General features: G+C 51.9%; 1 protein-coding gene across 2 annotated transcripts; it reads right to left on the bottom strand.

The window, feature by feature from the left end:
- Positions 1-811: 811 nt before the first annotated feature.
- Positions 812-22313, bottom strand: Bod1 (biorientation of chromosomes in cell division 1). 2 transcript variants are annotated; one of them, XM_048334226.1, is made up of 5 exons: positions 21973-22313; positions 18979-19103; positions 16848-17044; positions 13550-13552; positions 812-821 (listed from the first exon to the last, which is right to left on the bottom strand). In XM_048334226.1, exons 1-3 carry the CDS (start codon positions 22210-22212, stop codon positions 16849-16851), a joined length of 561 nt encoding a protein of 186 aa, XP_048190183.1. In that variant the 5' UTR covers positions 22213-22313; the 3' UTR covers positions 812-821; positions 13550-13552; position 16848. The 2 variants fall into 2 exon arrangements, with proteins under 2 accessions (XP_048190183.1, XP_048190182.1); XM_048334225.1 differs by lacking the exons at positions 812-821; positions 13550-13552 and adding an exon at positions 16008-16468.
- Between the last annotated feature and the right edge of the window lie 299 nt (positions 22314-22612).

The raw sequence follows: 22612 nt of genomic DNA on the forward strand, positions 1-22612 counted from the left end.
ACTGACACTGTTAAGTGTATTTGTGGGGCTGCAGGTCTTTATGACAAGCGTCCACCTGCATTTGCTGGCTTTTCAATAAAAGACTCCCATTTCCACCTCTCAAAATGTGGTTGCTCAGTTTCTCACCACTGAGTTCTCATACAATAAACAGACCTGGAATAGGATCTAAGTTCTAGAGTATTCTAAGGCCCTTAGAGAGAGAGGAAAAAAAAAAGCTGGAAGTGGAACTATTGCTCAAGTGGTAGAGCACTAGCCTTGAACAAACCTCAGATAGTTCAGGCCCTAAATTCAAGCCGAAGGGACCGCCGTCTACCTAGATGATAGATGATAGATAGGCATGCAGATAGACAGATATGTAGATAGATACATAGGTAGACAGATACATAGGTAAGTTGGTAGATAGACAAACAGGGAGATAGACAGACAGATAAATAAATAAAATCCAGATTTCATCTTTGCTATGATATATAAGCTGGCGTTGATGGATGTCTCACACGAATTACTCAGGAAGCTGAGATCTGGGGATCAAGGTTTGAAGCCAGCCTTGGAAGGAAGGCCTTGGAGCCTACAAGCTAGAAATGGTGGTATGGCTCAAAAGGGTAGGACGGCAGCCTGGAGTGAAAAAGCCAAGTGAGAGCACAAGGCCTTGAGTTCAAGCCCCAGCACCAGCAAATGCACACACACACACACACACACACACACACCAAATAAGAAACCCAAAACTGAAAAAGAAGATATACTTAGGGGAGGAGGAAGACAAAGGCGTGCAATCTTGGTGAAATCCGCTGGCTGGCCGTTCTGGGCGGGAGAAGGCCTGGCGCCTAACCAGGCCTGCCCTGCTCAGCCTCGCCTTCCTCCTGGGGACAGTGGGGCAGGGACAGTGGGAAGGCTGCGGGAGCCAGCACCCCCTAGCGGCTAGAGTGGGTATTGCGGCCCAGCTCTATCAGCCCTGGCCCAATCCCAGACATAAAGGATCCTAAAGTCAGTGGATGCAATTCGATGTGCACATGTACATACCGTTATACATGTCATATACATTAACGTATATGTAACATAGATATGCATGATAGTATGTGCGTAATTTATCAACTACTGTGTACAGGTGTATACACAATATATACCACATTATATATTATACACAACGTACACATTAAGGTATATAACATATTCATGTACATAAAATATATACTGATATACAATGATAATATATTAAGTCTATGCTATTTATTCATATTTAATTAGATTATTAATTATTAGCATTAACATTAATATACCGTCATATTAATATGTAACATATTTATACATAATATTTGTATATGATATAGTGTTATATTGTTCATAACAAGTAAAACAATATTAATATATCAATACATTATTAAGCATTAATATATTATATATTTGATTATATTTTATAACTATAACATATATAAAATTTTAATAACAAATAATTACTCATGTGTAACTGTATATAATTACTATCTATGACTACATATGGAATATATGTACATATAACTTTTAATTATGTATAACTATCTATTAATATATTTGTAAACAGAATATATATTTATTTTAGTATCATTCTAATTATTATATACTATACGAAATATATATTACATACATAATACATTTATGACATATAGTATATAACTTATTTAATATATTACATATAAAATTAATATATTATAACTGTTATATTTATTATAATATCATAATATGGTATAGTATAGTTATATATTTATACTTACTAATATTATAATATAGTCTACCATAATCATTTACTATTATGCTTATTATGGTATAGGTTTATTATACTTACAAAGTTTTTTTTTTTTTGCCAGTCCCGGGTCTTGGACTCAGGGCCTGAGCACTGTCCCTGGCTTCTTCCCGCTCAAGGCTAGCACTCTGCCACTTGAGCCACAGCGCCACTTCTGGCCGTTTTCTGTATATGTGGTGCTGGGGAATCGAACCTAGGGCCTCATGTATATGAGGCAGGCACTCTTGCCACTAGGCCATATCCCCAGCCCACAAGGTTTAAAAAAAAAATTTGCCAGTCCTGGTGCTTGAACTCAGGGCGTGAGCACTGTCCCTGGCTTCTTTTTATCCAAGGCTCGCACTCTACCACTTGAGCCACAGCGCCACCTCTGGCTTTTTCTGTGTGTGTGGTGCTGAGGACTCGAACCCAGGGCTTCATGCATGCTAGGCAAGCGCTCTACCGGTTTATTATACTTGCTATAGTATAGCAATGCTATAATTACTATAACAGTATAGTGATAATATAATTCATTATGAGTATGATAGATAATTACTATAGAATCAGTATATAATGCATATTATGACCATAGCATGTTGTAACATATCTCGCACTAGTCTTACATGGCACATGGTTATAATTATGTGACATAAATACAATTATACGTATAATCATACAGGTCACATGATGATGCATCGTGCCATCGGTGAGGTGTGACGTTAGCGCGCGTGACGTGACAGGTCCGTGACCAGCGGCCGTGTGCGCGGTGCCCCGCGGGGCCGGAGCCGCTGGTTTGGGGCCGGGGTCTGGCTCGGGTCCGGCTGCGAGTGACGGGAGTGTGGGTTCGAGGCCAGAGCGTGTGCTCTGAGTGGGGCCTTTGTGCGTGCGCGCGTCCATGTGCGTGTGTGCATGCGCGTGCGTGCATAGGCGTGTGCATGCATGTACGTGTGCATGCGCGTGCGTGCATAGGCGTGCGCGCGTCCATGTGCGTGTGTGCATGTGCGTGCGTGCATAGGCGAGTGCACGCATGTACGTGTGCATGCGCGCGTGTGCATAGGTGTGTGCATGCGTGCAAGTGTGCATATGCGTGTGCATGTACATGCGTGTTTATGTGTGCATGCGCGTGCATATGTGTGCATATGCGTGTGCGCGTGCTTGAGCTTGCATGTGTGTGCGCGTGCACGTTAGGTGTGTGTGCGTGCGTGTGCGTGTGTGCACGTGCGCCCATGCCGCTGCTTAATCTCTGGGGCCCTTACGCTCTTCTGTTTCTGTCGGTTGCGGGGCTTGAACCCTGGGCCTGGCCGCTTTGGGTGGTTCACTGGGGATGGAGCGTGGGAACCCGGGCCCTGGGGGGGAGGGGGAGCCTGGAGCCGCGCACTGAGACCCGGGCGGGGCGTCTCCGTGGAGGTGACCCCAGAACGCGGGCCTGAGCTGGGGCACCGACTGTCCAGTGCCACCCACACCACGAGTGCCAGGTCTCTGCTGTCCTTGGCTCCGCCGGGCTGAGTCCTGTGCGAAGCCACGAGTGCGAAGCCATGAGTTCGAATCCCAACACTGCCTCCCTCCCCACCCCAACCCATCAAATTCCTCAGATCATGGACTTTTGCATCAAAATCAGAGGCGTCAGTGAAATGACCACAGGGCGGGGGGCCCAGCGCTTGGCTGCACCCCAAGTCTCAGGAAGTCAAAGTAAAGCCTTCTTGGTTTAGGTGCTGAGCATCTAAGGACCACACAGGTACCAGGCCAGCGCTCTGCCCCCCAACAGCATCCTGAGGGGCTGATTGCATAGTTCAGGCGGGCCTTGAACTCAAGATCCCAAGTGCTGGGATTGCAGGCATGCTCTCCCATGCCCGGCTACTGTCTCTGTTCCCTTCAGGGAGTTGCGAGCTTGGACTTGCTACAGTCCACAGGCAATGCAGGTCCTTCCTCCACCCTTTGAAGAATAAAAAGGCAGGAAAAGAAAGGAAAAAGCGGCGGGGGCGGGGGTGGGGGGGGGAGCCAGGCACTGGTGGCTCACGCCTGTCATCCTAGCTACTCAGGAGGCTGAGATCTGAGGCTCCAAGTTCAAAGCCAACCCAGGCAGGGAAAATCCTTGAGACTCTTTATCTCTGACCAACCACCAAAAAGCTCGAAGTGGAGAGCTGTGGCTCAAGTGGTTGAGTGCCAGTTTTGAGCAACAAACAAAAAAGCTCAAAGGGCAGCAACCCAGGTCTTGAGTTCAAGCCCTGGACAGGCACCAAAAAGGAAAAAAAAAAAAAAAGATTGCAAGAGGCAAAGAGGGAAACCGAGGCAGGATCCAGCAGCCCATGACTTCCATGACCTTCTTACAGACTCAGTGTGCAGCCCCTCCCTTTTTTCTTAGGTAAATAGTACTCCACATACCACCGATTATCACCCACAAGTTACTGGAGCGCCTCAAGCCCAGAGAAAGACACACAAGGGCCTGTACACAAGCCGCCTTTTCTCCCCTCTGCCCTCCCCCCCCCCTTTTCCAGCCAGTTCCCCGCCTGTGGGCCTTTGCCCAGCTCTGCCCAGGGTTCACTGACCACAGCCAACAGGAAGCCCTGGCCTCACAGACGGGGCTGGACCCAAGTGACAAGGAGCACCGAGGGCGAAGGCAACGAAATCCCCACGACTCCTGAAGGGAAGACTCGCCGCCCACTCACAAGGCCCCTCAACCAGGGCCCAGGCGAGGACGCGTCTGTCTTGCCACCTCCCAGCTCTTGTTAAATAAAAACTAAATAAATACCAGGGGAGGCCATGGCAGGGGCCGGCCGGGCCAGACGCACAGCGAGCCTTCTTCACCAGGGCTTTACTGAAGGCTCTTGAGAGCCCAGCCCACATCACGCTTCCCACTGTGTGTGTCTCTGTCTGTCTGCCCTCCTTCCTTCCTTTCATTCATTCATTCTTTCATGCTATTATTAATCGTGTGTGTGTGTGCCAGTCTTGGGACTTGAACTCAGGGCCTGAGCACTGTCCCTGAGCTTTTTTGCTCAAGGCTGGTGCTCTACCTCTTTTTTTTTTTTTTTTTTTTTTTTGGCCAGTCCTGGGCCTTGGACTCAGGGCCTGAGCACTGTCCCTGGCTTCTTCCCGCTCAAGGCTAGCACTCTGCCACCTGAGCCACAGCGCCCCTTCTGGCCATTTTCTATATATGTGGTGCTGGGGAATCGAACCCAGGGCCTCATGTATACAAGACAAGCACTCTTGCCACTAGGCCATATCCCCAGCCCGGCGCTCTACTTCTTGAGCCACAGCGCCACTTCTGGCTTTTGTGGTGGTACACTGGAGATAAGAGTCTCATGGACTTTCCTGCCTGGGCTGGCTTTGAACTGCGGTCCTCACATCGCAGCCTCCCAAGTAGCAGGGATGACAGGTGTGAATAACCAGTGCCTGGCTCATGCTATTATTTTTGTATGTATGCTCACCCTGGGGGCTTGAACTCAGAGACTTATGCTTTTTGCTTGGCTTCTTCGCTTAACGCTGGTTCTCTACCACTTAAGCCAATTCTGGCTGGGGTTTTTTTTGTGGGGGGGGGGCAGTAATTGAAGATAAGACTCTTGGGCTGGGAATGTGGCTTAGTGGTAGAGTGCTGGCCCAGCATGCATGAAGCTCTGGGTTTGATTCCTTAGCACCACATACACAAAAAAAGCCGGAAGTGGCGCAGTGGCTCAAGTGGTAGAGTGCTAGCCTTGAGCAGAAGAGGCTCAGAGACAGTGCCCAGGCCCTGAGTTCAAGCTCCAGCAAAAAATAAAAAAAAAGAAAATAAAAAAATTTTTTTAAAGAGTCTTATGGGGTTTCCTATCTTGGCTGGATTTGAACTGTGATCCTCAAATCTCAATCTCCTGAGTAGCTGGGATTACAGGTGTGAGCTACCAGTGCAGGGCTCCATTCTTAGCATCTTAATGGAAGCCCACTGAGAGCTTTGAGTCTTCCTAGTAAAGCATGAAGACAATCTCAGGACAGAGCAATAATGAAGGGGTTCTTTCCACAGGGAGGTGGGATGGGGCACAGGCAGGGGGCTTAGGAGGAGGACAGGGCGGAGAACTTAAGCAGTCCCCAGGAATGTAAACAAGCCCTCTGCAGAGAGACTAGGCGGCTGGCAGGAGGGGCGCCCAGCATTATGGGAAAGTTGTTGTGTCTGATCAACTTGAGAACACAATAAATAAGATGTAATGTGGACTTCAGAGCTCACCGCCAGACCCTGGCCACAAAGCTACCTACCGGGAGCCCTAACAAGGGAGAAGCTTTCTTCCTCTCTCCTCTCAATTCTTCCCCCCCCCCTTTATTTTCTATTTGGGTACGGCTGGGAATTGAACCCTAGGCTCTTCTTTTATGCTTTTTTAGGGGGATGGGTAAATATTTTTTAAATTGCCTTTTAAGAGGCACATGCCTCTGAGGATTTAAAAATAACATTCATTGACATGAACTCCAAGCAACGGGAACAAGAGGGATTTTTTTTCCCCTTCAATGCTGTTTTGTTTGTTTCCTTTTTTTGGCCAGTCCTGGGACTTGAACTCAGGGCCCCTGGACACTGTCCCTGAGCTTCTTTAGCTCAAGGCTGGTGCTCTACCACTTGAGCCACAGTGCTGCTTCTGGCTTTTGTGATGGTTCATTGGAGATCAGAGTCTCAGAGACTTTCCTGCCCAGGCTGGCTTTGAACCGCGATCCTCAGATGTCAGCCTCCTGAGCAGTGAGGATGACAGGAGTGAGCCGCGGTAGAGCGCTAGGCTTGAGCTGAAGAGCTCAGGGACAGTGGCCAGGCCCTGAGTTCAAGTCCCAGAACTGGCACCAAAGTAAAAAAAACAACAACAATTTCCTGACATGTATGGTTGAAGGCCTGTATGGAGAGTGCTGGATGGAACTTGAACTCAGTCACTTCACCACACCCATGTAGACAGTTCTGGAATGTTCCACAGACAGGGTGCGGGTGACTTGCAGGAAAGAAAAGTCACCTTTTTATTCCCAGGTTCATAAGTCTCCCAGATGCATTTCAAACAACGAAAGGCTCAGTTCCGAGGGACACTGAAAAAAATAAAATTATAAAAAAAAGTAACCAGTAATTATAGTTTGGGCGCCATGGAGCAGACCCAGGCCTGTCCATTGGAGGCCAGGAAGGAATTTTGTTTACCAATTTTTCATTCAGGCTCCACCCACCCCCCAAAAGAATCTGGGGTCGGCCACAGGGGAGGGTAAACAAGAACGCAACCCGAAAATGCTGGTCAGCTGCTAAAACTCCTGGGATAAAATGGATGGCAAGGGCCTGGGAATTGGTTTTATCCAAGAAAGAAATGAGTTTATAGGGACTGGGAAGGTGGCTTAGTGGTAGAGAGCTCACCTAGCATGCATAAAGCCTTGGGTTCGATTCCTCAGCACCACATACACAGAAGAAGCCAGAAGTGGCACTGTGGCTCAAGTGGTAGAGTGCGAGTCTTAAGCAAAAGGAAGCCAGGGACAGTGCTCAGGCCCTGAGTTCAAGCCCCAGGACTGGCAAAAGAAGAAATACAAAGAAATGAGTTTATAGAACCAGAACCATCACTGGGAAGGAATTAAGCTACTCACCTATATCACACCCATTGTCCAGTGGCAATGGTGGGGGTTGCTGGTTCAGGACCCATAGCCCTCCATGGGTGCCCCAGTACTCCAGCCTCGGTTGCTTTTCTTGTGTATGTCAGTGGTGGGGCTTGAACTCAGGGCCTAGGCTCTGTCCCTGAGCTCTTATGCTCACGGCTGACGCTCTACCATGTGAACTTCCAGTTTTCTAGTGGTTCATTGGAGATAAGGGTCTCCAGGACTTTTCCTGCCCAGGCTGGCTTTGAACCATGATCTTCTGATCTCAGCCTCCTGGGTCACTGGGATGACAGGCGGGAACCACCACTGTTGGCTGAAGATACAGATTGAAACCATGTGGGTGTCGAGGGCGGATTATATCTTACAAGGAGAAACCAGGCCAATTATTTCTCTCCTGAAGTATCAGCAAGAAAAGGAACTTGGCGCTGGGCCCCTGTGGCTCACGCCTGTCATCCTAGCTGGAATCTGAGGATTGTGAGACTCTTCTTTCCATTGAACCACCAGAAACTGGAAGTGGCGCTGTGGCTCAAGTGGTAAAGCAGCAGCCGTGAGCTGAAGAGCTCAGGGACGGCACCCAGGCCCCAAGTTCAAGCCCCAGGACTAATGAAACGAATGAAGGAAGGATTTTTATTGTCATTACAAAGGTGATGTGCAGAGGAGTCGCCATTTCTTAAGTCAGGTAACAAGTACCTTTCTTCTTTTGGACAATGCCACCCCCTCCTTCACTTTCCCTCAGTTTCCCCTTCTGGGCCCCCCCCCCCAAGTTCCATAGGTCATGTTCTACATCGTGTCTAGGGAACAGCAGGGCTGCGTTGGGCTCACATCCTCCCTTCCTTTCTGTGCCCCTCTCCCCTAAGTCACCAAAACCAAACAAGGCAACTGCTATCAATGATAACAACTACAACAACAAACCCCTATGTGATTCTAGCTCTTAAGTGGTTGGGGAGAGACCAAAGTGTAGAACTGGCTCAGGGAGTACAGCACCAGCTTGGGGGGAAAATAACCAGGGCTTGGATTCAAGTCCCAGTCTTGAAAAAAAAAAAAAGCAGAGGTATTAGCACCCTGAAGTGCGCACACCTGTAGGGCGGCGACAGAGGGCAAGAGCCACCAGGGTCTTCTTTGATGGGAGAATTTGTCTTTTTGCACGCACGCGCGCGTGTGTGTGTGTGTGTGAGTCGTGGACCTTGAACTCAGGGCCTGGGCGCTGTCCTTGAGCTTTGATGCTCTAGGCTAGCTCTCTACCCCTTGAACCGCAGCTCCACTCCTGGTTTTTTTGGGGAGAGTCATTGGAGATAAAGAGTCTCACAGACTTTTCCTGCATGGCTTTGAACTGCCATTCTCAGTAGCTGGGATGATAGGTGTAACCGCAGTGCCCAGCTAGGAACTTGTCATCAGTGAGAGGCTATCAGAAGATCTAGGTTCCCCTCTGGGGTGAGGCAGGGCCGGGTGCTGGCCCTGTCTACACTTCTTGTTTTCCCACCTGTGGAAAGGGGGGCGCGGGTGGCCGTGGGCTCGCAGCAGGGAGGGTCAGCCCTGAGTTCAAGTCCCAAGACAGGCACAATGGGTGCTGGGTTCTAATATAAAAAGCAATCTCTTGCTGGGAGCTGGTGGCTCATGCCTGTCATCTTAGCTACTTAGGAGGCTAAGATCTGAGGATTGTGGTTCCAAGCCAGTCCCGGGCAGCAAAGTCCATGAGACTCTTATCTCCACTGAGCCACCAGAAAACTGGAAGTGGTGCTGTGACTCAAAGTGGTAGAATGCTAGCCTTGATTGAGCAAAAGAGCTCAGGGACAATGCCCAGGCCCTGAGTTCAAGCACCACAACTGACATAAACAAACAAACAGACAGATAGATAGTAATCTCAGCTAGGCACCATACCGGTTGTCCTAGCTACTCAGGAGGCTGAGATCTGAGAATTGTGGTTCGAAGTCAGCCCAGGCCAGAAAGTCTGTGAGACTCTTATCTGCCATTAACTTCTTAAAACAGCCCAAAGCGGAGCTGTGGCTCAAGTAGTAGAGTGCTAGCACTCGAGCACCAAAGCTCAGTGATAGCACCCAGGTCCTGAGTTCAAGCCCCAGGACTGGCACACAAAAAACGAAGTCTCAACGTACAGTCATTGGCCCTAAAGCCATCTTTTTTTTTTTTTTTTAAGTCCTGAGACCATGACTCAAACTCAGCCCCTGACACTTTGAGTTATTGTCTGGTTCTTCTAGAAGGCAGCCACATTTATGGGATGGGATGAGGCACACAGAGGAGCTAAGGCCATTGGCAACCTGTAACTTCACCAGATCCACAAAGAGCTACAGATAGCAGGAACGAACACAAAGCACCAGCTGCAGGGCCACAGAAGATGCAAGCAGACGCCTCAGGAAAGCAGACCCCCAAGTGAGCCAGCCCACAGTGGGAGACCATGACCGCGCTCCACGGTGGCTAAAGAGAACCTGACAGTGCTGAGTGTCTTAAGTGTCGGCAAGGAGCCAGGACGTGGAGGCAAGGAGACAGAACTTTTGAAACATCCTGTGCTGAACGTTACAAAGGCTGCCGTGACGCCCCAGCTCACTCTCCGCTCCTCATTTCTAGGTGTCTGTGTGAGAAAGGAGCTGCATGCTTGTAATCCCAGCCACTCAGGAGGCTAAAACGGAGAGAGAGGATCATGGTTCCAGGCCAACCCAGGCACAAGTCTTTGAGACTCCATCTCTATGGCAGGAAGCTGATACAGTAGCAGGCACCTGTAATCCCAGATGCCACCCCAAGCCCAAAGAAGGCGGATTGCAGTCCAGGTGTGAGCCTGGGCAGGAAACAACATTGTGTCTAAAAAATAATGAGCAAAAAAAAAAATCAAGACCAGGGTATGGCTCAAATGGCAAAGCACCAGCCTAACAAATGTATGGCTCTGAGTTCCAACTGTAGTATCACCAAAAAAAGAAAGTGTGCAGATGTGCAAGGCAGGACCGTGTGTGTGTGTGTGTGTGTACACATGTGTGCCCACCTGCACCAGTCCTGGGACTTGAATTCAGGGCCTGAGTCTGGGCTTTTTTCACTCATGGCTAACACTCTGCCACTTGAGCCGCAGCTCTATGCTGGCTCTCTGGTGGTTCATTGGAGACAAGAGTCTCGGGGACTTTCCTGCCCTGCCCAGCTTTGGTCCACGATCCTCAGATCCCAGCCTCCTAAGTGCTGGGATTACAGGCGTGGGCCACAGAGCACAGCTGAAGGAAACCCTCCTGGCCCCACTTCTTCTCTGACACTGGGCCAGGGTCCTGCTGATGGACGCATTCCAGGGCCTCCTTCACAGACAAGGAAACTGAGGCATGGGGGAGCTGCAGAGGAGGTCTCTTTTGACCTGGGCTTCACTGATGACAAATCACAGAACTTAACCTGTCTGCGCCCAGCCAGCCGAGCAGCTTTTCTGGATTCTTCTGAAGAAAAGGGGCAAGAGATGGATGAATGGGAGCATGCCGGGTGCCTGGGGTAGCGTACCCGCTGGGCTGGTGCAGCCACTGAGGCACAGGGACGGTGGGCGGGCAGACGCGGGAGCGCGCGCCCTCTGGTGGCTGGCGACGGAACCACACAAAGTCACCCACAGGGAAGGAGAGCTCCCCAGGGCCTGGAAGGTTGGGGTGGGGGTGGGGGGGCACAGGGCCGAGAGGTGGGCAGACCCAGGTGCAGAGCCCCCTACCTCCCAAGATGCGAACACATAGATCCCCCACAAGACGAGCGCGTGAGTAGAGCCACCAATAACAAATAGGGTTGAACCTCAGGAGAGTGACAGGGTCTACTGAAGGGGAGGGGGGTTGTGACCCATGACATCCCCCCAATACAATGGCCTCTCCAACCCCCTCGTTCTGACTTATCTCAGGCCTAGACTTTCCACAGATGTGGTATGTATGAGTGGTTAATGTTTTGTCGCGTTGTGTTACTTTCTTTGTGTCCCTGTCTTCTTTCTCTCCAAGGGCAAATCATGACTGTAAAGCCCAGAGCCATTGAACCAGGCGGTGGCCCCGTCTGTCATCCCAGCTGCTCAGGAGGCCGAGGTCTGAGGGTCGCGGTTCGAAGCCAGCCTGGGCAGGAATGCCCGTGGGACTCATTTATCCCTAAGAAACCACCTAACAGCTAGAAGTGCAGCTGCTGGCCCAAGTGGTAGAGCACCAGGCTTGAGTGAAGAAAAGCCAAGCAACAGCATCCAGGCCCTGATTTCAAGCCCCAGGTCTGGCACAAATGAATGAATGAATGACTACGAGAAGCCTGAACAGAATGAGCCTGCGTCGGATGGTGAACTGAAGCTTCTATTCCAAGCCCATCATCTTCTCTCCACCCCTCGGGCATCCTGACAGGGACCCTGTTTGGAAGGTGAGGCGATGTCCCAGCTCTGGTCTCCAGGCCTGGGCCCCTCAGGATTTGGGTCCGGCCTGGCCGCCCAACAGCTCAGCACCGCTGTCTGGTGGCCAGGACCTGCGGTGTGAGGCAGGAGGAGCACTGGGAGGGGAGCAGCAGGCTCCTCATTCAGGCCTGGGTGCAGGGCCTGCACCCCATCCCACCCCATGACCCTGATGTCATTGGTTTATGTCAAAGGCCAGGCTCGGCCATTTGAAAATGGCCCAGGCAAGCTGGAGTGGGTGGCTCACACGGTCATCCTGGCTACTCAGGAGGCTGAGATCTGAGGGTCGCAGTTCGAGGCCAGGTCAGGCAGGAAGGTGGGTGAGATTCTTATCTCCAGTGAACCACCAAAAAAAGCTAGAAATAGAGGTGTGGTTCAAGTGGCAGAGCTCCAGCCCTGAGCAAAAAGCAGCTCAGGGTCAGCGCCCAGGGGCTGAGCTCAAGTCCTAGGACTGGCATTAAAAAAGAAAAAAATACAAGCTGGGCACATCCCAAGACATTCCTAGACTCCCCCAGGCCTCTTTTTCTGGTCACCCCAGCCCCGATTTCCGGTGAACCCCATGTCTCACTCTTGTCCCCAAGATCATCTTTGCTTCACGGCTCAGAGAGCAACAGGCGTTGCTGCAGGTCTTGTTGGCCAGAGGTGTCTTTCCCAGGGTAGAGTCTTCTAGGCGGGCCTCTGGGCGACACGTTGGGGACCCCACCCCTCGTGGGGTTCTCCTGGGCTCCATTTCCTTCTTCAGATCCAAGGGGAACCAGAATTTTAAGATCATTTTCATTCCATCCTTTTCCCTGTGCGAACCTTAAGGGATCATCGCCGAATTACCTCCGCAGCCACAGAGTAGGCTGTGCCACCAAACATCTGGGCCCGATTGGAGAGGACGCAGATGACAATGCAGGAGCTGGCCCTGGGCCTCGCCTGCCCTGAGTGGGTGATGGGGAGAGGAGGAGGGAGCCAAGGAAACAAGATGGATGGAATTTCCAGAGGGGTGGGGGGTGGGGCATAGCTCAGATAAGAGCGTTAGCCAACAGGCAAAAGTGTCAGGTACTGAGTTCGAGTCCTGGTCTTGGACCAAAAAGAAAAAGAAAAAAGGACTGCTATCATGGCAGAAGAAGAGGGCTCAGGAACACCAGGGACTGGGGTGCTCAGTTTATCCAACCTCTCTGGGCTCCCAGAATCTTTAGGGAGACAGCTCTGGCCAGAGGGAATGGAATCTTCCAGTCTAGCTGCCTGGGAAACTGGACTCAAAACGGCCACAAGACTCCTGGGGCTTCTCCTTCCGGCCTTCCTCCCCTGCCCTTGTCCTGCCCACAGACAAGCCATGTGCTAGTGGCTCACGCCTGGAATCCCAGCTACTCAGGAGGCTGAGACTGGTGGATCCCGGTTCAAAGCTGGCCTGGGCAGGAAAGTCCGTGAGACTTTCATTTCCAATGAACCAGTAAAATGTAGGATGGGAGCCTTGAGGGGGGAAAAATCGCAAGGACAGCACCTAGACCCCAAGTCCTAGGACCAGTGTGTGCACACGTGGCCGGCCCGTGTCTGCCCACCTAACTCACACCAGACAGCTCTCGTGGCTGAGAGGTGGGCTTTTGCTTTGCGCTTACAGCTCGGTTCTCTTGCTCAAGGTTGGAGCTCTACCACTTGAGCCACAGCTTCACTTCCGGCTTTTTGGTGGTTCATTGGAGATGAGTCTTACTTTCCTTCTCCAGGCTGACTTTGAACCTGGATCTGGAGATCTCAGCCTCCTGAGTAGTTGGGATTACAGGTGTCGCCCCCTTACCTGGCTGGGCTGAATGAATTGGATGCACCTCATCTTTGGGCAATGCCTGTTCGGCGCTGTCCAGTAGAGACACACTCTAATTTTGCTTGGCAAGGTGACCCTGCTGGGTTTGCCATGGTAGGAGTGAAAGCTGGTGATCTGAGGTGAACCCACACTCCACTAGCCCCTCCCCTTCCTGCCGTCCATCAGTCACCAGGCATCTTTCCTACCCAGGCTGGCTTCCAACTGTGACCCTCAGATCTCAGCCTCCTGACTAGCTGGGATGACACGCGTGAGCACTGGCACCTGGCACCATCTTAATAGCAATAACACTATGTTGTTATAAGCTGTATTGCTTTGTTCTAAATAAATATGTATATGTACACGAATACACATAGCTGTAGCAGATTTCTCCAAGGCAAAATCTACTTGTATATTAGCCTCCTTCCAAAGGGTGAATCTGTAGAGAATTTGAAAATCATACTTGACTTTCATACCCAGAAACTTAGAAAATCTAATTTTCATAAATTCCTGGGTATTAAAGTTGGGTATGATTTTTCTCAAAGTTCTCTTTTTTGAAAAATTTATTTTATTGTCAAGGTGAAGTACAGAGGGGTTAGTTACATACATTAGGTAGTGAGTACATTTCTTGTCCAACTTGATAGCCCCTTATTCTCCCACCTTCCCTCCTCCCAAGTTCTCTTACAGAGAATTTGTTGTCCATATTCAAAGACCTCTGTGCTTACTGAAAGAAAAAAGATTACATTTCTTGTCTAAATGTGCTTACTAGACCCCACCTTCTGTCAAAAAAGAAAATCCAGGATCATTACACTAAACATGTACCATGTAAAGAAAAAGAAAGGTTGACAGAGAGTTCAAGATCAAAGCACATTAACAAGAGAGAAAATTATTTCAAAACAGCCAGATTGGAACAGAAGCAAAAACCTTTTGTTTGCAAGTACAAAAAAAAGAAAATCTGCTAGAGGGCTGGGAATGTGGCTTAGTGGTAGAGTGCTTGCCTAGCATGCATGAAGCCCTGGGTTCGATTTCTCAGTACCACATATAAAGAAAAAGCCAAAAGTGGAACTGTGGCTCAAGAGGTAGAGTGCTAGCTTTGAGCAAAAGAAGCTCAAGGACAGTGCTTAGGCCCTGAGCTCAAGCTCTAAGACTGGCAAAATAAAATAAAAATCTGCTAGAAATTACTGGAATAAAGGAGTTTATTTAGCAAGGCTATAGGATGAAAAAAGTCAACACAAAAGCCAATTGTTTCACGTTCAATTATTATTACTAAGAAGTTGTACAAAGAGGTTACATAAAATAGTAGTGACTAGCCAAATACAAAATAAAAGGACAATTTCACTTATAATAATCACATCAAGCTGGGTGGGTGGCTCACACCTGTAACCCCAGCTACTCAGGAGGCTGAGATCTGAGGATTGTGGTTCGAAGCCAACCCAGGCAGTAAAGTACACGAGGCTCTTGATCTCCAATAAACTACTAACAGCTGGAAGTGGGGCTGTGGCTCAAGTGGTAGAGTGCAAGCTTTTAGCAAAAGAAGCTCAGGGACAGAGGCCAGGCCCTGAGTTCAAACCCCAGGACCAGCATTAAACAAAAGGTAAGACAAGCCAAAAGTCACCTGGTAAAATTCAGGCTTCCCTCTGTCTCCTCTCCAGAGCTCAGATGGTGGGTGACCTCCTCCTGGATTAGGAAGACCTCAGCCACAGGGGAGCTGGGCCTGACCCAGCTCTGGCTCTTCCCGCTCCCACTGTCCTGAAGGCTCCACGTTTTCCCTTCTCCCTCCTACTGCCCTGGATAATCCAGGCTCCACGTTTTCCCTCCCCCCAGCCTCACCTGGCCTTGCGGTGGTGTGTGGGGGGGGGGGTGGGGGGAGTGTCAGTCTCCACCTGAGTGTGCAGGACACTGGTGGGAAAATTCTCACGGTTAAGGTCACATGCCCCTTGAAATGTTCCCACACACAAGCATCAACAATCAGTTCCCTCCCTCCCTCCCTCCCTCCCTCTCCTTCCTTCCCCCTCCCCTCATATTCTCCAGCCTCCTCTTCCTGGGCAATGTATCCACAAGTGAGGGGACCAGGACCACCCAGCCTGGCTGTGACCCTCTGGCCAAGCAACGGAGGAAGGTTTTAGATAAAATCCATCCCAGGAAGGACAGGCCAAGGTGAGCAGAGGTGGCCGTGGTGACAAGGTTGAATAACCCCACCTGGTCTCCCCATCCATGTCAAGACCCAGAACCTCAGCAACGCCTGTAATCCCAGCCCAGGAGGCTGAGGTCTGAGGATCTAAGTTTGAAGCCAGCCTGGGACAGAAACTCCCGTGAGACTCTTCTCTCCAATGAGCCACCAAAAAACTGGAAGTGGAGGTGTGGCTCAAGTGGTAGAGCACCAGCCGTGAGTGAAAAAGCTCAGGGACAGATATCAGGCCATGAGTTCAAGCCCCAGGACTGGCATATACATGCACATGTGTGCACGTGCGTGTGTGCACAGAGACACACACATGCATACACATACACATCAGGCCACTTGCAGCCAGAGAGAAAGGGCAATGATGGATTTTATTATAAAATGTAGCCATTACAAAGGCGGACACAGGGCAGACAGGCCAACACCCTCAGGCTGGGGTGTCCTCTGTCACCTGGGGCCCAGTGCTGCCACAAGGGAGAGGAAGACGACTCCAGGGAGCCCCTGGAACACCCCAAAGCAGCCGGAAGTCCTTCCTGGGGTGCGGGTTCTTCCAGTTCAGCACAGCCCCTGAAGTCCACGTGTGCTCCACGTGCCAAGTTCAAGTACCAAGGCAGGCTGCTGTAGTGTCGGGGAACTCTGTAGTGTCTAGGGGGTGTAACATCACCTGGTGACACACCCAGGCCCTGTCCCATGGTCAAGGTCACAGCCCACACCAGGGTCACCCTGGCTGACCACAAGTCGCTCTCCTGAGAGCCAAGGACTCCATTTCTTCACCGTGAACAAATGGAGCTTTCCAAAGGAGTCAGGCACATTCTAGAAAGAAAAGATAATCACATCAAAATACATTCTTTTCCTTTGGGGCAAGTTCTGGGGCTTAAACTCAGGGCCTGGGCACTGTCCCTGAGCTTGACTGCTCAAGGCTGTTACTCTACACGAGCCACAGCTCCACTTCTGGCTCCTTGGTGATTCATTGGAGCTAAGAGTCTCGGGGTCTTTCCTGCCTGGGCTGGTTCTGAACCGAGACCCTCAGCACTCAGCTTCCTGAGTAGCTGGGATGACAGGCGGAAGCCACTGGCGCTGGCTAACAAACTCTGGCCAGGTGGCACACAGTGGTCTCCCCCTCCAGTTACAGCGCCCCTTTCTACCCAGGAGATCCACCTGCAGCTGCTGGAGGGAAGGTGGGGTCAGGGACCTTAGGACGCGTCCTGGGCCGGAGCGGGAGGGTCCTGACTCTCAGGCTCGGGAGGTGGTGCAGGCACAGCCTCTTTCCTCTGGGCCGCCAGGAACTCGTGAATGGCTCGCTCTATCTGTGGCCTGAAGATGTGGTTGAGTTTCGGATCCACCACCTGGGAGATTATCCGATCCACTCCAGCTTCCAACATGCCTGACCTCGCGAGACAAGAGAGATCACTGTTATCCAGGGCTTCTGGGCGGCACTCAGTCCCGGGCTTGAACTCAGGGCCTGGGCGTCGTCCCCGAGCTTTCCCACTCTAGGCTGGGGCTCTACCACTTTGAGCCACGGTGCCACTTCTGGTTTCCTGGTGGCTCACTGGAGATCAGAGTCCATGGACTCTCCTGTCTGGGCTGACTTTGAACTTCAACCCTCAGATCTCAGCCTCTGGACCCTCTAGGATCACCGCTTTGAGCTAACAGTGGCCAGCCATGGTAGCTTCGTTTCACCTCATGTGAGCACCTTTCAAGACCAAAACAAGAAGGGAACGGTGCAGACCTCAGCCCTAGCTGCGTTCACTTGTCGGGGACCCAACTCCATGGACTGGTGTGTGTGGTGCTGCTGGGTGAAGCACAAATGTCTCCTTGGTTACAAAGCTGTGGCATGACGAGGTTCCCACGCCGCATTCCAACACAGCGAGGAGAGCAGGGACAGTGCGCGTGCGTGCAGAGATGCACAGCAAGAAAGGAGGCTGGCTTGGCCCTTTGATTCTTTTTTTGTATTTGCCTTTGCATATGTAGTATCATTTAAAAATAATCTTCAAGTCCTTGTACAGAGGGTTTCAGCACATCAGTGTGTGAGCACCACGAACGTTGAGTCTTCCCTTTGTGACACCCGAGTCCACAGCAGCAGACCTGTGACTGCCAGCCCCTCCCCCAACTTGATGCCAGTCCTGGAGTTTGAACTCAGGGCCTGGGTGCTGTCCCGAAGACTTTCTCAAGGTCAGCACTCTACCATTCAAGTGACATCTCCACTCCTGGCTTTTGGGGGTTCATTGGAGAAAGCCTCACAGACTTTCCCGCCTGAGCTGGCTTTGAACTGAAATCCTCAGTTCTCAGCTTCCTGAGCAGCTGAGATGACAGGTGCAAAGCACCAGTGCCGGGCTCCAGGGCCCACTGCTTAAAGGTCCCACCATTGCCTCTGCACAAAGGGCCCAGCGCGTGTACCTTTGGGGGAGCAGGCGCTGCACAACCTTATCATATGAACTGTTCCACGGGGGCTCCTCCAGGACAGAGTGAACTGAGCACCCCCGCTGCCCCCCCCACCTCGCACCCTACCCCAGTACCACTGATGTGATGTGGATGGATTAGGTGACCGCCAGCTCTGTAATGCTGGTGTTGTCTCACTTCTAAAATGCCCTGGTATTTCTATTTCCAAGAAACAGCTTTCAGAAGACTGTAGACAGGAGGAAACTTTCGTGGGTCAAAGGTGCAGGTGGCTCATGCCTGTCATCCTAGTGACGCAAGAGGCTGAGATCCTAGTTCAATGCCAGTCTGGGCAGGAAAGTGCATGTGACTCTTGTCTCCGATTAACCAGAAAAAAAAAAGGCAGAAATGGGAGCTGTGGTTCAAATGGTAGAGCACCTGTCTTCAAGTGAAAAAGGGACATCACCTGTGCCATGAGTTCAAGCCCCAGGAACGGCACAAAAATCATTTCCAGCAGGTCAGACTAAGCTAAGCTCAGGATTTCAGATTCCACCATTCAAACCCCCTAGGGACAGGGGACAGGGGTGAGCCCACTGCAGGACCTTCGCCAGCCAAGGCTTGGGGTCCCCCTGAGAGCGGTCCACTACACACCAAAGGTGCATCCTGATCACACCTCCACCTCCAAGAACACAGCTGCTTCTGTCTGCCCAAGATCCCAAGGCATCAACACCTTTTTCTTACAGAAAAAACTCCCATGCATGCTCAGACTGCATAAAACATCAAGGGGCAAACAGGGAACAAGTCTCAATCTGGAAGCTTCCAGGGCACCCAGCAGCAATGCACGCACAGGTGGAGCAGCTGCTGCGCCGGACAGGAAACGTCAGCGCCCAATCATGGGGCCGGGCCCGCCCTGGGGGCGGCGCCCCACCCCGGCCCCGCCCACTTACTGCACCACGCTCTGCCGCAGGCCGTTCCGCAGCTGGTTCTTGTTCATCGTGGGATTCCACTCCTGCTTGTCCAGATGTGTCGACACAAAGTTATCCACCTTCTGCCTCAGGTTCTGGTAGGCTGGCTGACACGTCAAGAGGAGGAGACGTGAGAGGCCTGAGCAGGGAACTGAGCTGCTCGGAACACTGCCAGCCACACGAGCGTGCACACCCACTCGGAGGGATCACCTCGTAGCACGCAGGCCCAGGGCTGGCGCTTATTCCCATGATCCCGGTGTCTGCCTCCTCGTTTTCAGACCTGAGACTTCATAAAAATTTGGCAAAGCTAAGGTCAGCCCAGACGGATTCTGAATCCAAGGAAGGACCCGGGTTGGAACCGGGCAGGCCAGGCTTCACCACCTGCTAGCCATCTGCTTTCCAACAAGTCACCCGATGGGAGCAGCACCTATTCCCAGCGGTAAAACCAAAAGCCCCCCTTAAAGGGCACGCCCCCCCACACTGGATCTTAGCTTGACTCAAGACTATACCAAAGTCCCCCCCCCCCCCACCACATGGAAAGACCAGCTGCGGAGAACATCTGGTCTCAACACTCTTGACCCAACAATGATCAACATAAAATGGCAAAGATCCCCAGTAAGCACAAGGAAGAAATAAGTGTTCCCAGCCCCCAAGACGTTCTGGGGGGCGGAGTCACTTCCTCTAAAGCAGGGGACAGGCAGGTGGCTCATGCCGGTCAGCCTAGCCATTCAGGAGGCTGAGATCTGAGGATCATGGTTTGAGGCCAACCCAGGAAGGAAAGTCTTGTGAGACTCTGATCTTCAATAAACTATCAAAAAGCCAGAAGTGGCATAGTGGCTTAGGTGGTAGAGCGCTAGCCTTGAGTACAAAAGCTCAGGGACAGGGCCTGGGCCCTGAGTTCGAGCCCAGGGCCTGGCACAAGCTCTGTACTTGGGCTTCTTGTCTGGAAGAGCTGCTCCCCAACTCACAGCACATGGAATGGCACACACCATGGGTATGTGTCTCAGCTCTCGGTGTGGGGAGCCACAGCCTTGTCCTCTCTCTGCAGATAGAGCTCCGCAGGTCTTTGAGGAGGTCTGACTTGAAGCTCACAACTTTGCTACTGACAGTGGCCATTGGGGACATGCAAAGGGAAGCTACACAGGAGGTCCCTCGGAGGTCTCAGTCCTAGAAGGTCAGAGCTGCCCATCAAGGTCACAGGAGGACATTTTAACACTCACCCCCCTCTCCCCTCCAACCAGTGTCTGGCATAGATCTGTAACTTAACACCCACTCTAGGGTCAGGTGGCCTTCATGGTTGTTTCTGGTAAATCAGTAACAGAGCTTGCTAAGGTAACCACCTGAGAAAAAGTCTTGCTTCAAAGGAGTTAAAAGAATACATTGTAATGATCAGGTGTGTTGCTCAGACCGGCTAGCCACATTAGGGAGAAAAATATTTTATCAAAGGAGTCAAAAAGAATAAGACTGCAACTACCAAGTGTGCTGCTCATTAGAAGGAACATCCTAGAGTTAAAAGGAGACCACCACCACCCTCTCCCCTTTTTAAGTGGGAACTGTCTACGGACTGCATCAATTGCCTCCTGCTGTGTCTGCCAGCCACCCTACTCCCAGCCCTGCTCCCAGCCAGCTGGGATGGAGAAAATGGAAAATCTCTGAAAATCAAGTTAATTTATAGCCCTCCTCCCTTTTCTTTGCCAGTCCTCGGGCTTAACCTCAGGACCTGGGCACTGTCCCTGAGCTTCTTTTTGCTCAAGGCTAACATTCTACCACTTGAGCCACAGTCTGTATGTGGTGCTGAGGAATCAAACCCAGGGATTCATGCCTGCTAGGCAAGCACTCTACCACTAAGACACATTCCTAGCCTCAAACAGTCCCCCTTTTAATCTTGGCAATCAAATGTATTTAGAGCATGAGCCTAACTCCTTGACAATGAAGAGGGACAGTTTAGACACAGGCAATAACCTAGCAGGCTGCTCAGCCCCATGTGCCTGCTTAGCTCTAGGTAGAGTAAACAGTAGAGCCCCCTTCAATGCAAAATTGCCTCGAGGAGCTCTATTCATTTCTGACACTGGCGAGTCATCCATTTCTAACAACCAAGTACAATCTTAGCTTTCGAATTTACTGGGTTTTTTTGTTTTGCTGTATGGTGAGCATCCAGGGAAGCCAGGTTCGATGGCTTGAGCTATGCCCTGGGGCCCTTAGTGCTTCTACCATAATCCCAGCTGGCTTCAAACTGGAAATCCTCCAGTTTGTGCTTCTGGAGTAGCTGGATTGCTGGGGCTGGCTTCCAGACACTGTTACCTCATTAAATCCAAATAACTTCGCCAAAGGAAACGAAAACAGCTCTAGCTGGGATTAAGTGGGAGTCTCTGGTGTTTATAATCTGGCATCATCTTCATGTTGTACCCTTGGGGTACAAAATGAAGGGGCTGCTTCCACAGCAACCGATCTCCATTTATCTCCGACACAAGCTCAAATCCCTGAGCAAGAGAAAGGGAACAAGTCACTCCCAAGAGGCCGCTGAGGGTAGTTTTTCACGTCAGCTCCTGGATGGTGAAGGGCGCGCGATCAAAATAATAAACCCTTTCGGCATCTTCCCTGGCTCTTCGCCTGTGGGGTCTGGTTGGGTAGGGGCTTGTTTCGGGAAACACCTAGGGGGTTGGGCTCCCGTGTGGACAGTCAGGTTCAGAGGAGCGGCCGGGCTGGGGGCCAGGCCGGCGGACCACGCGGGGTCCCGGGGAAGACGCTCCGCAGCGCCCCCGGCGGCGAGCCGCTCGCCCCGCGCTTTTGTTGAGCAAAGGGGGAAAAAAAAAAAAGAAATCAAAGGTGCGCCTGGCGCCTCCCGGTCCGGCCCCGAGACCCTCGGAGACCCCGGCCAGCGTCCGTCAACCACCCAGCGATCCCCAGCCCGGGCCAAGCCCGCGCGCGGCCCTCGGCGGCCCCCGGTCCGGTCCCGCGGTCTCGGCCCCCGGGTACCTTCGTGTCCACGTCGGCCAGGCAGTCCCGACGGAAGCTGTCGAACAGACCCCGGCTCTTGAGCTGCTCCACGATGAGCGCGATGAGCTGCGGGTCGCCGGGAGGCAGCGAGGCCGGGTTGGGGGCGCCGCCGCCCGCGCCCGGCCCCTTGGCGCCCGCCGCGTTCCCCGCCGAGGCCGGGCCCACCCCGCCGCCGCCCACCGAGCCCGGGGCCCCGCCGCCGCCGCCCCCGTCCGCCATGCCTGCCACCCGGGCCCGCGAGAGAACCCCGACACGACTTCCTCTCCGGGACCGAGGGCCCCGCGGGAGCGGAGGTGGCGACGGTGGCAGCGGCGGTGGCGGCGGCGGCGGCGGAGGAGGAGGCAGGTTTGGTGGCCCGAGCGGTCGGAAACGCCCGCTCGGCTTCTGGCGCGCCGCTGATAGCGTCATCGTGTGCCTTTGCATTGTGGGAAAGCTGGTTCCCAGCAGCCATCTCCAAGCGTTTTTATAAGCCGAAGACTGGACGGTTTGAAACTACAACTCCCGGCAGGCATCGAGCTCGCGCGCCCGAGTTCGCGAGGCACCTTGGGAGTTGTAGGCGCAAACCTTTATGGATATGGCAACCTGGTTCCGCGAGGCATCATGGAAGTTGTAGGCGCGG

Source organism: Perognathus longimembris, chromosome 25 (assembly GCF_023159225.1).
Source record: "Perognathus longimembris pacificus isolate PPM17 chromosome 25, ASM2315922v1, whole genome shotgun sequence".
Classification (NCBI taxonomy): domain Eukaryota; kingdom Metazoa; phylum Chordata; class Mammalia; order Rodentia; family Heteromyidae; genus Perognathus; species Perognathus longimembris.

Coding starts and splice junctions, on each gene's coding strand:
- Bod1 (XM_048334226.1), bottom strand. CDS start 22,212: ATGGCGGACGGGGGCGGCGGCGGCGGGGCCCCGGGCTCGGTGGGCGGC. Junction 19,104..21,972: donor TGGCCGACGTGGACACGAAG/GTACCCGGGGGC, acceptor TTGACGTGTCAG/CCAGCCTACCAGAACCTGAG. Junction 17,045..18,978: donor CTGCGGCAGAGCGTGGTGCA/GTAAGTGGGCGG, acceptor TTGTCTCGCGAG/GTCAGGCATGTTGGAAGCTG.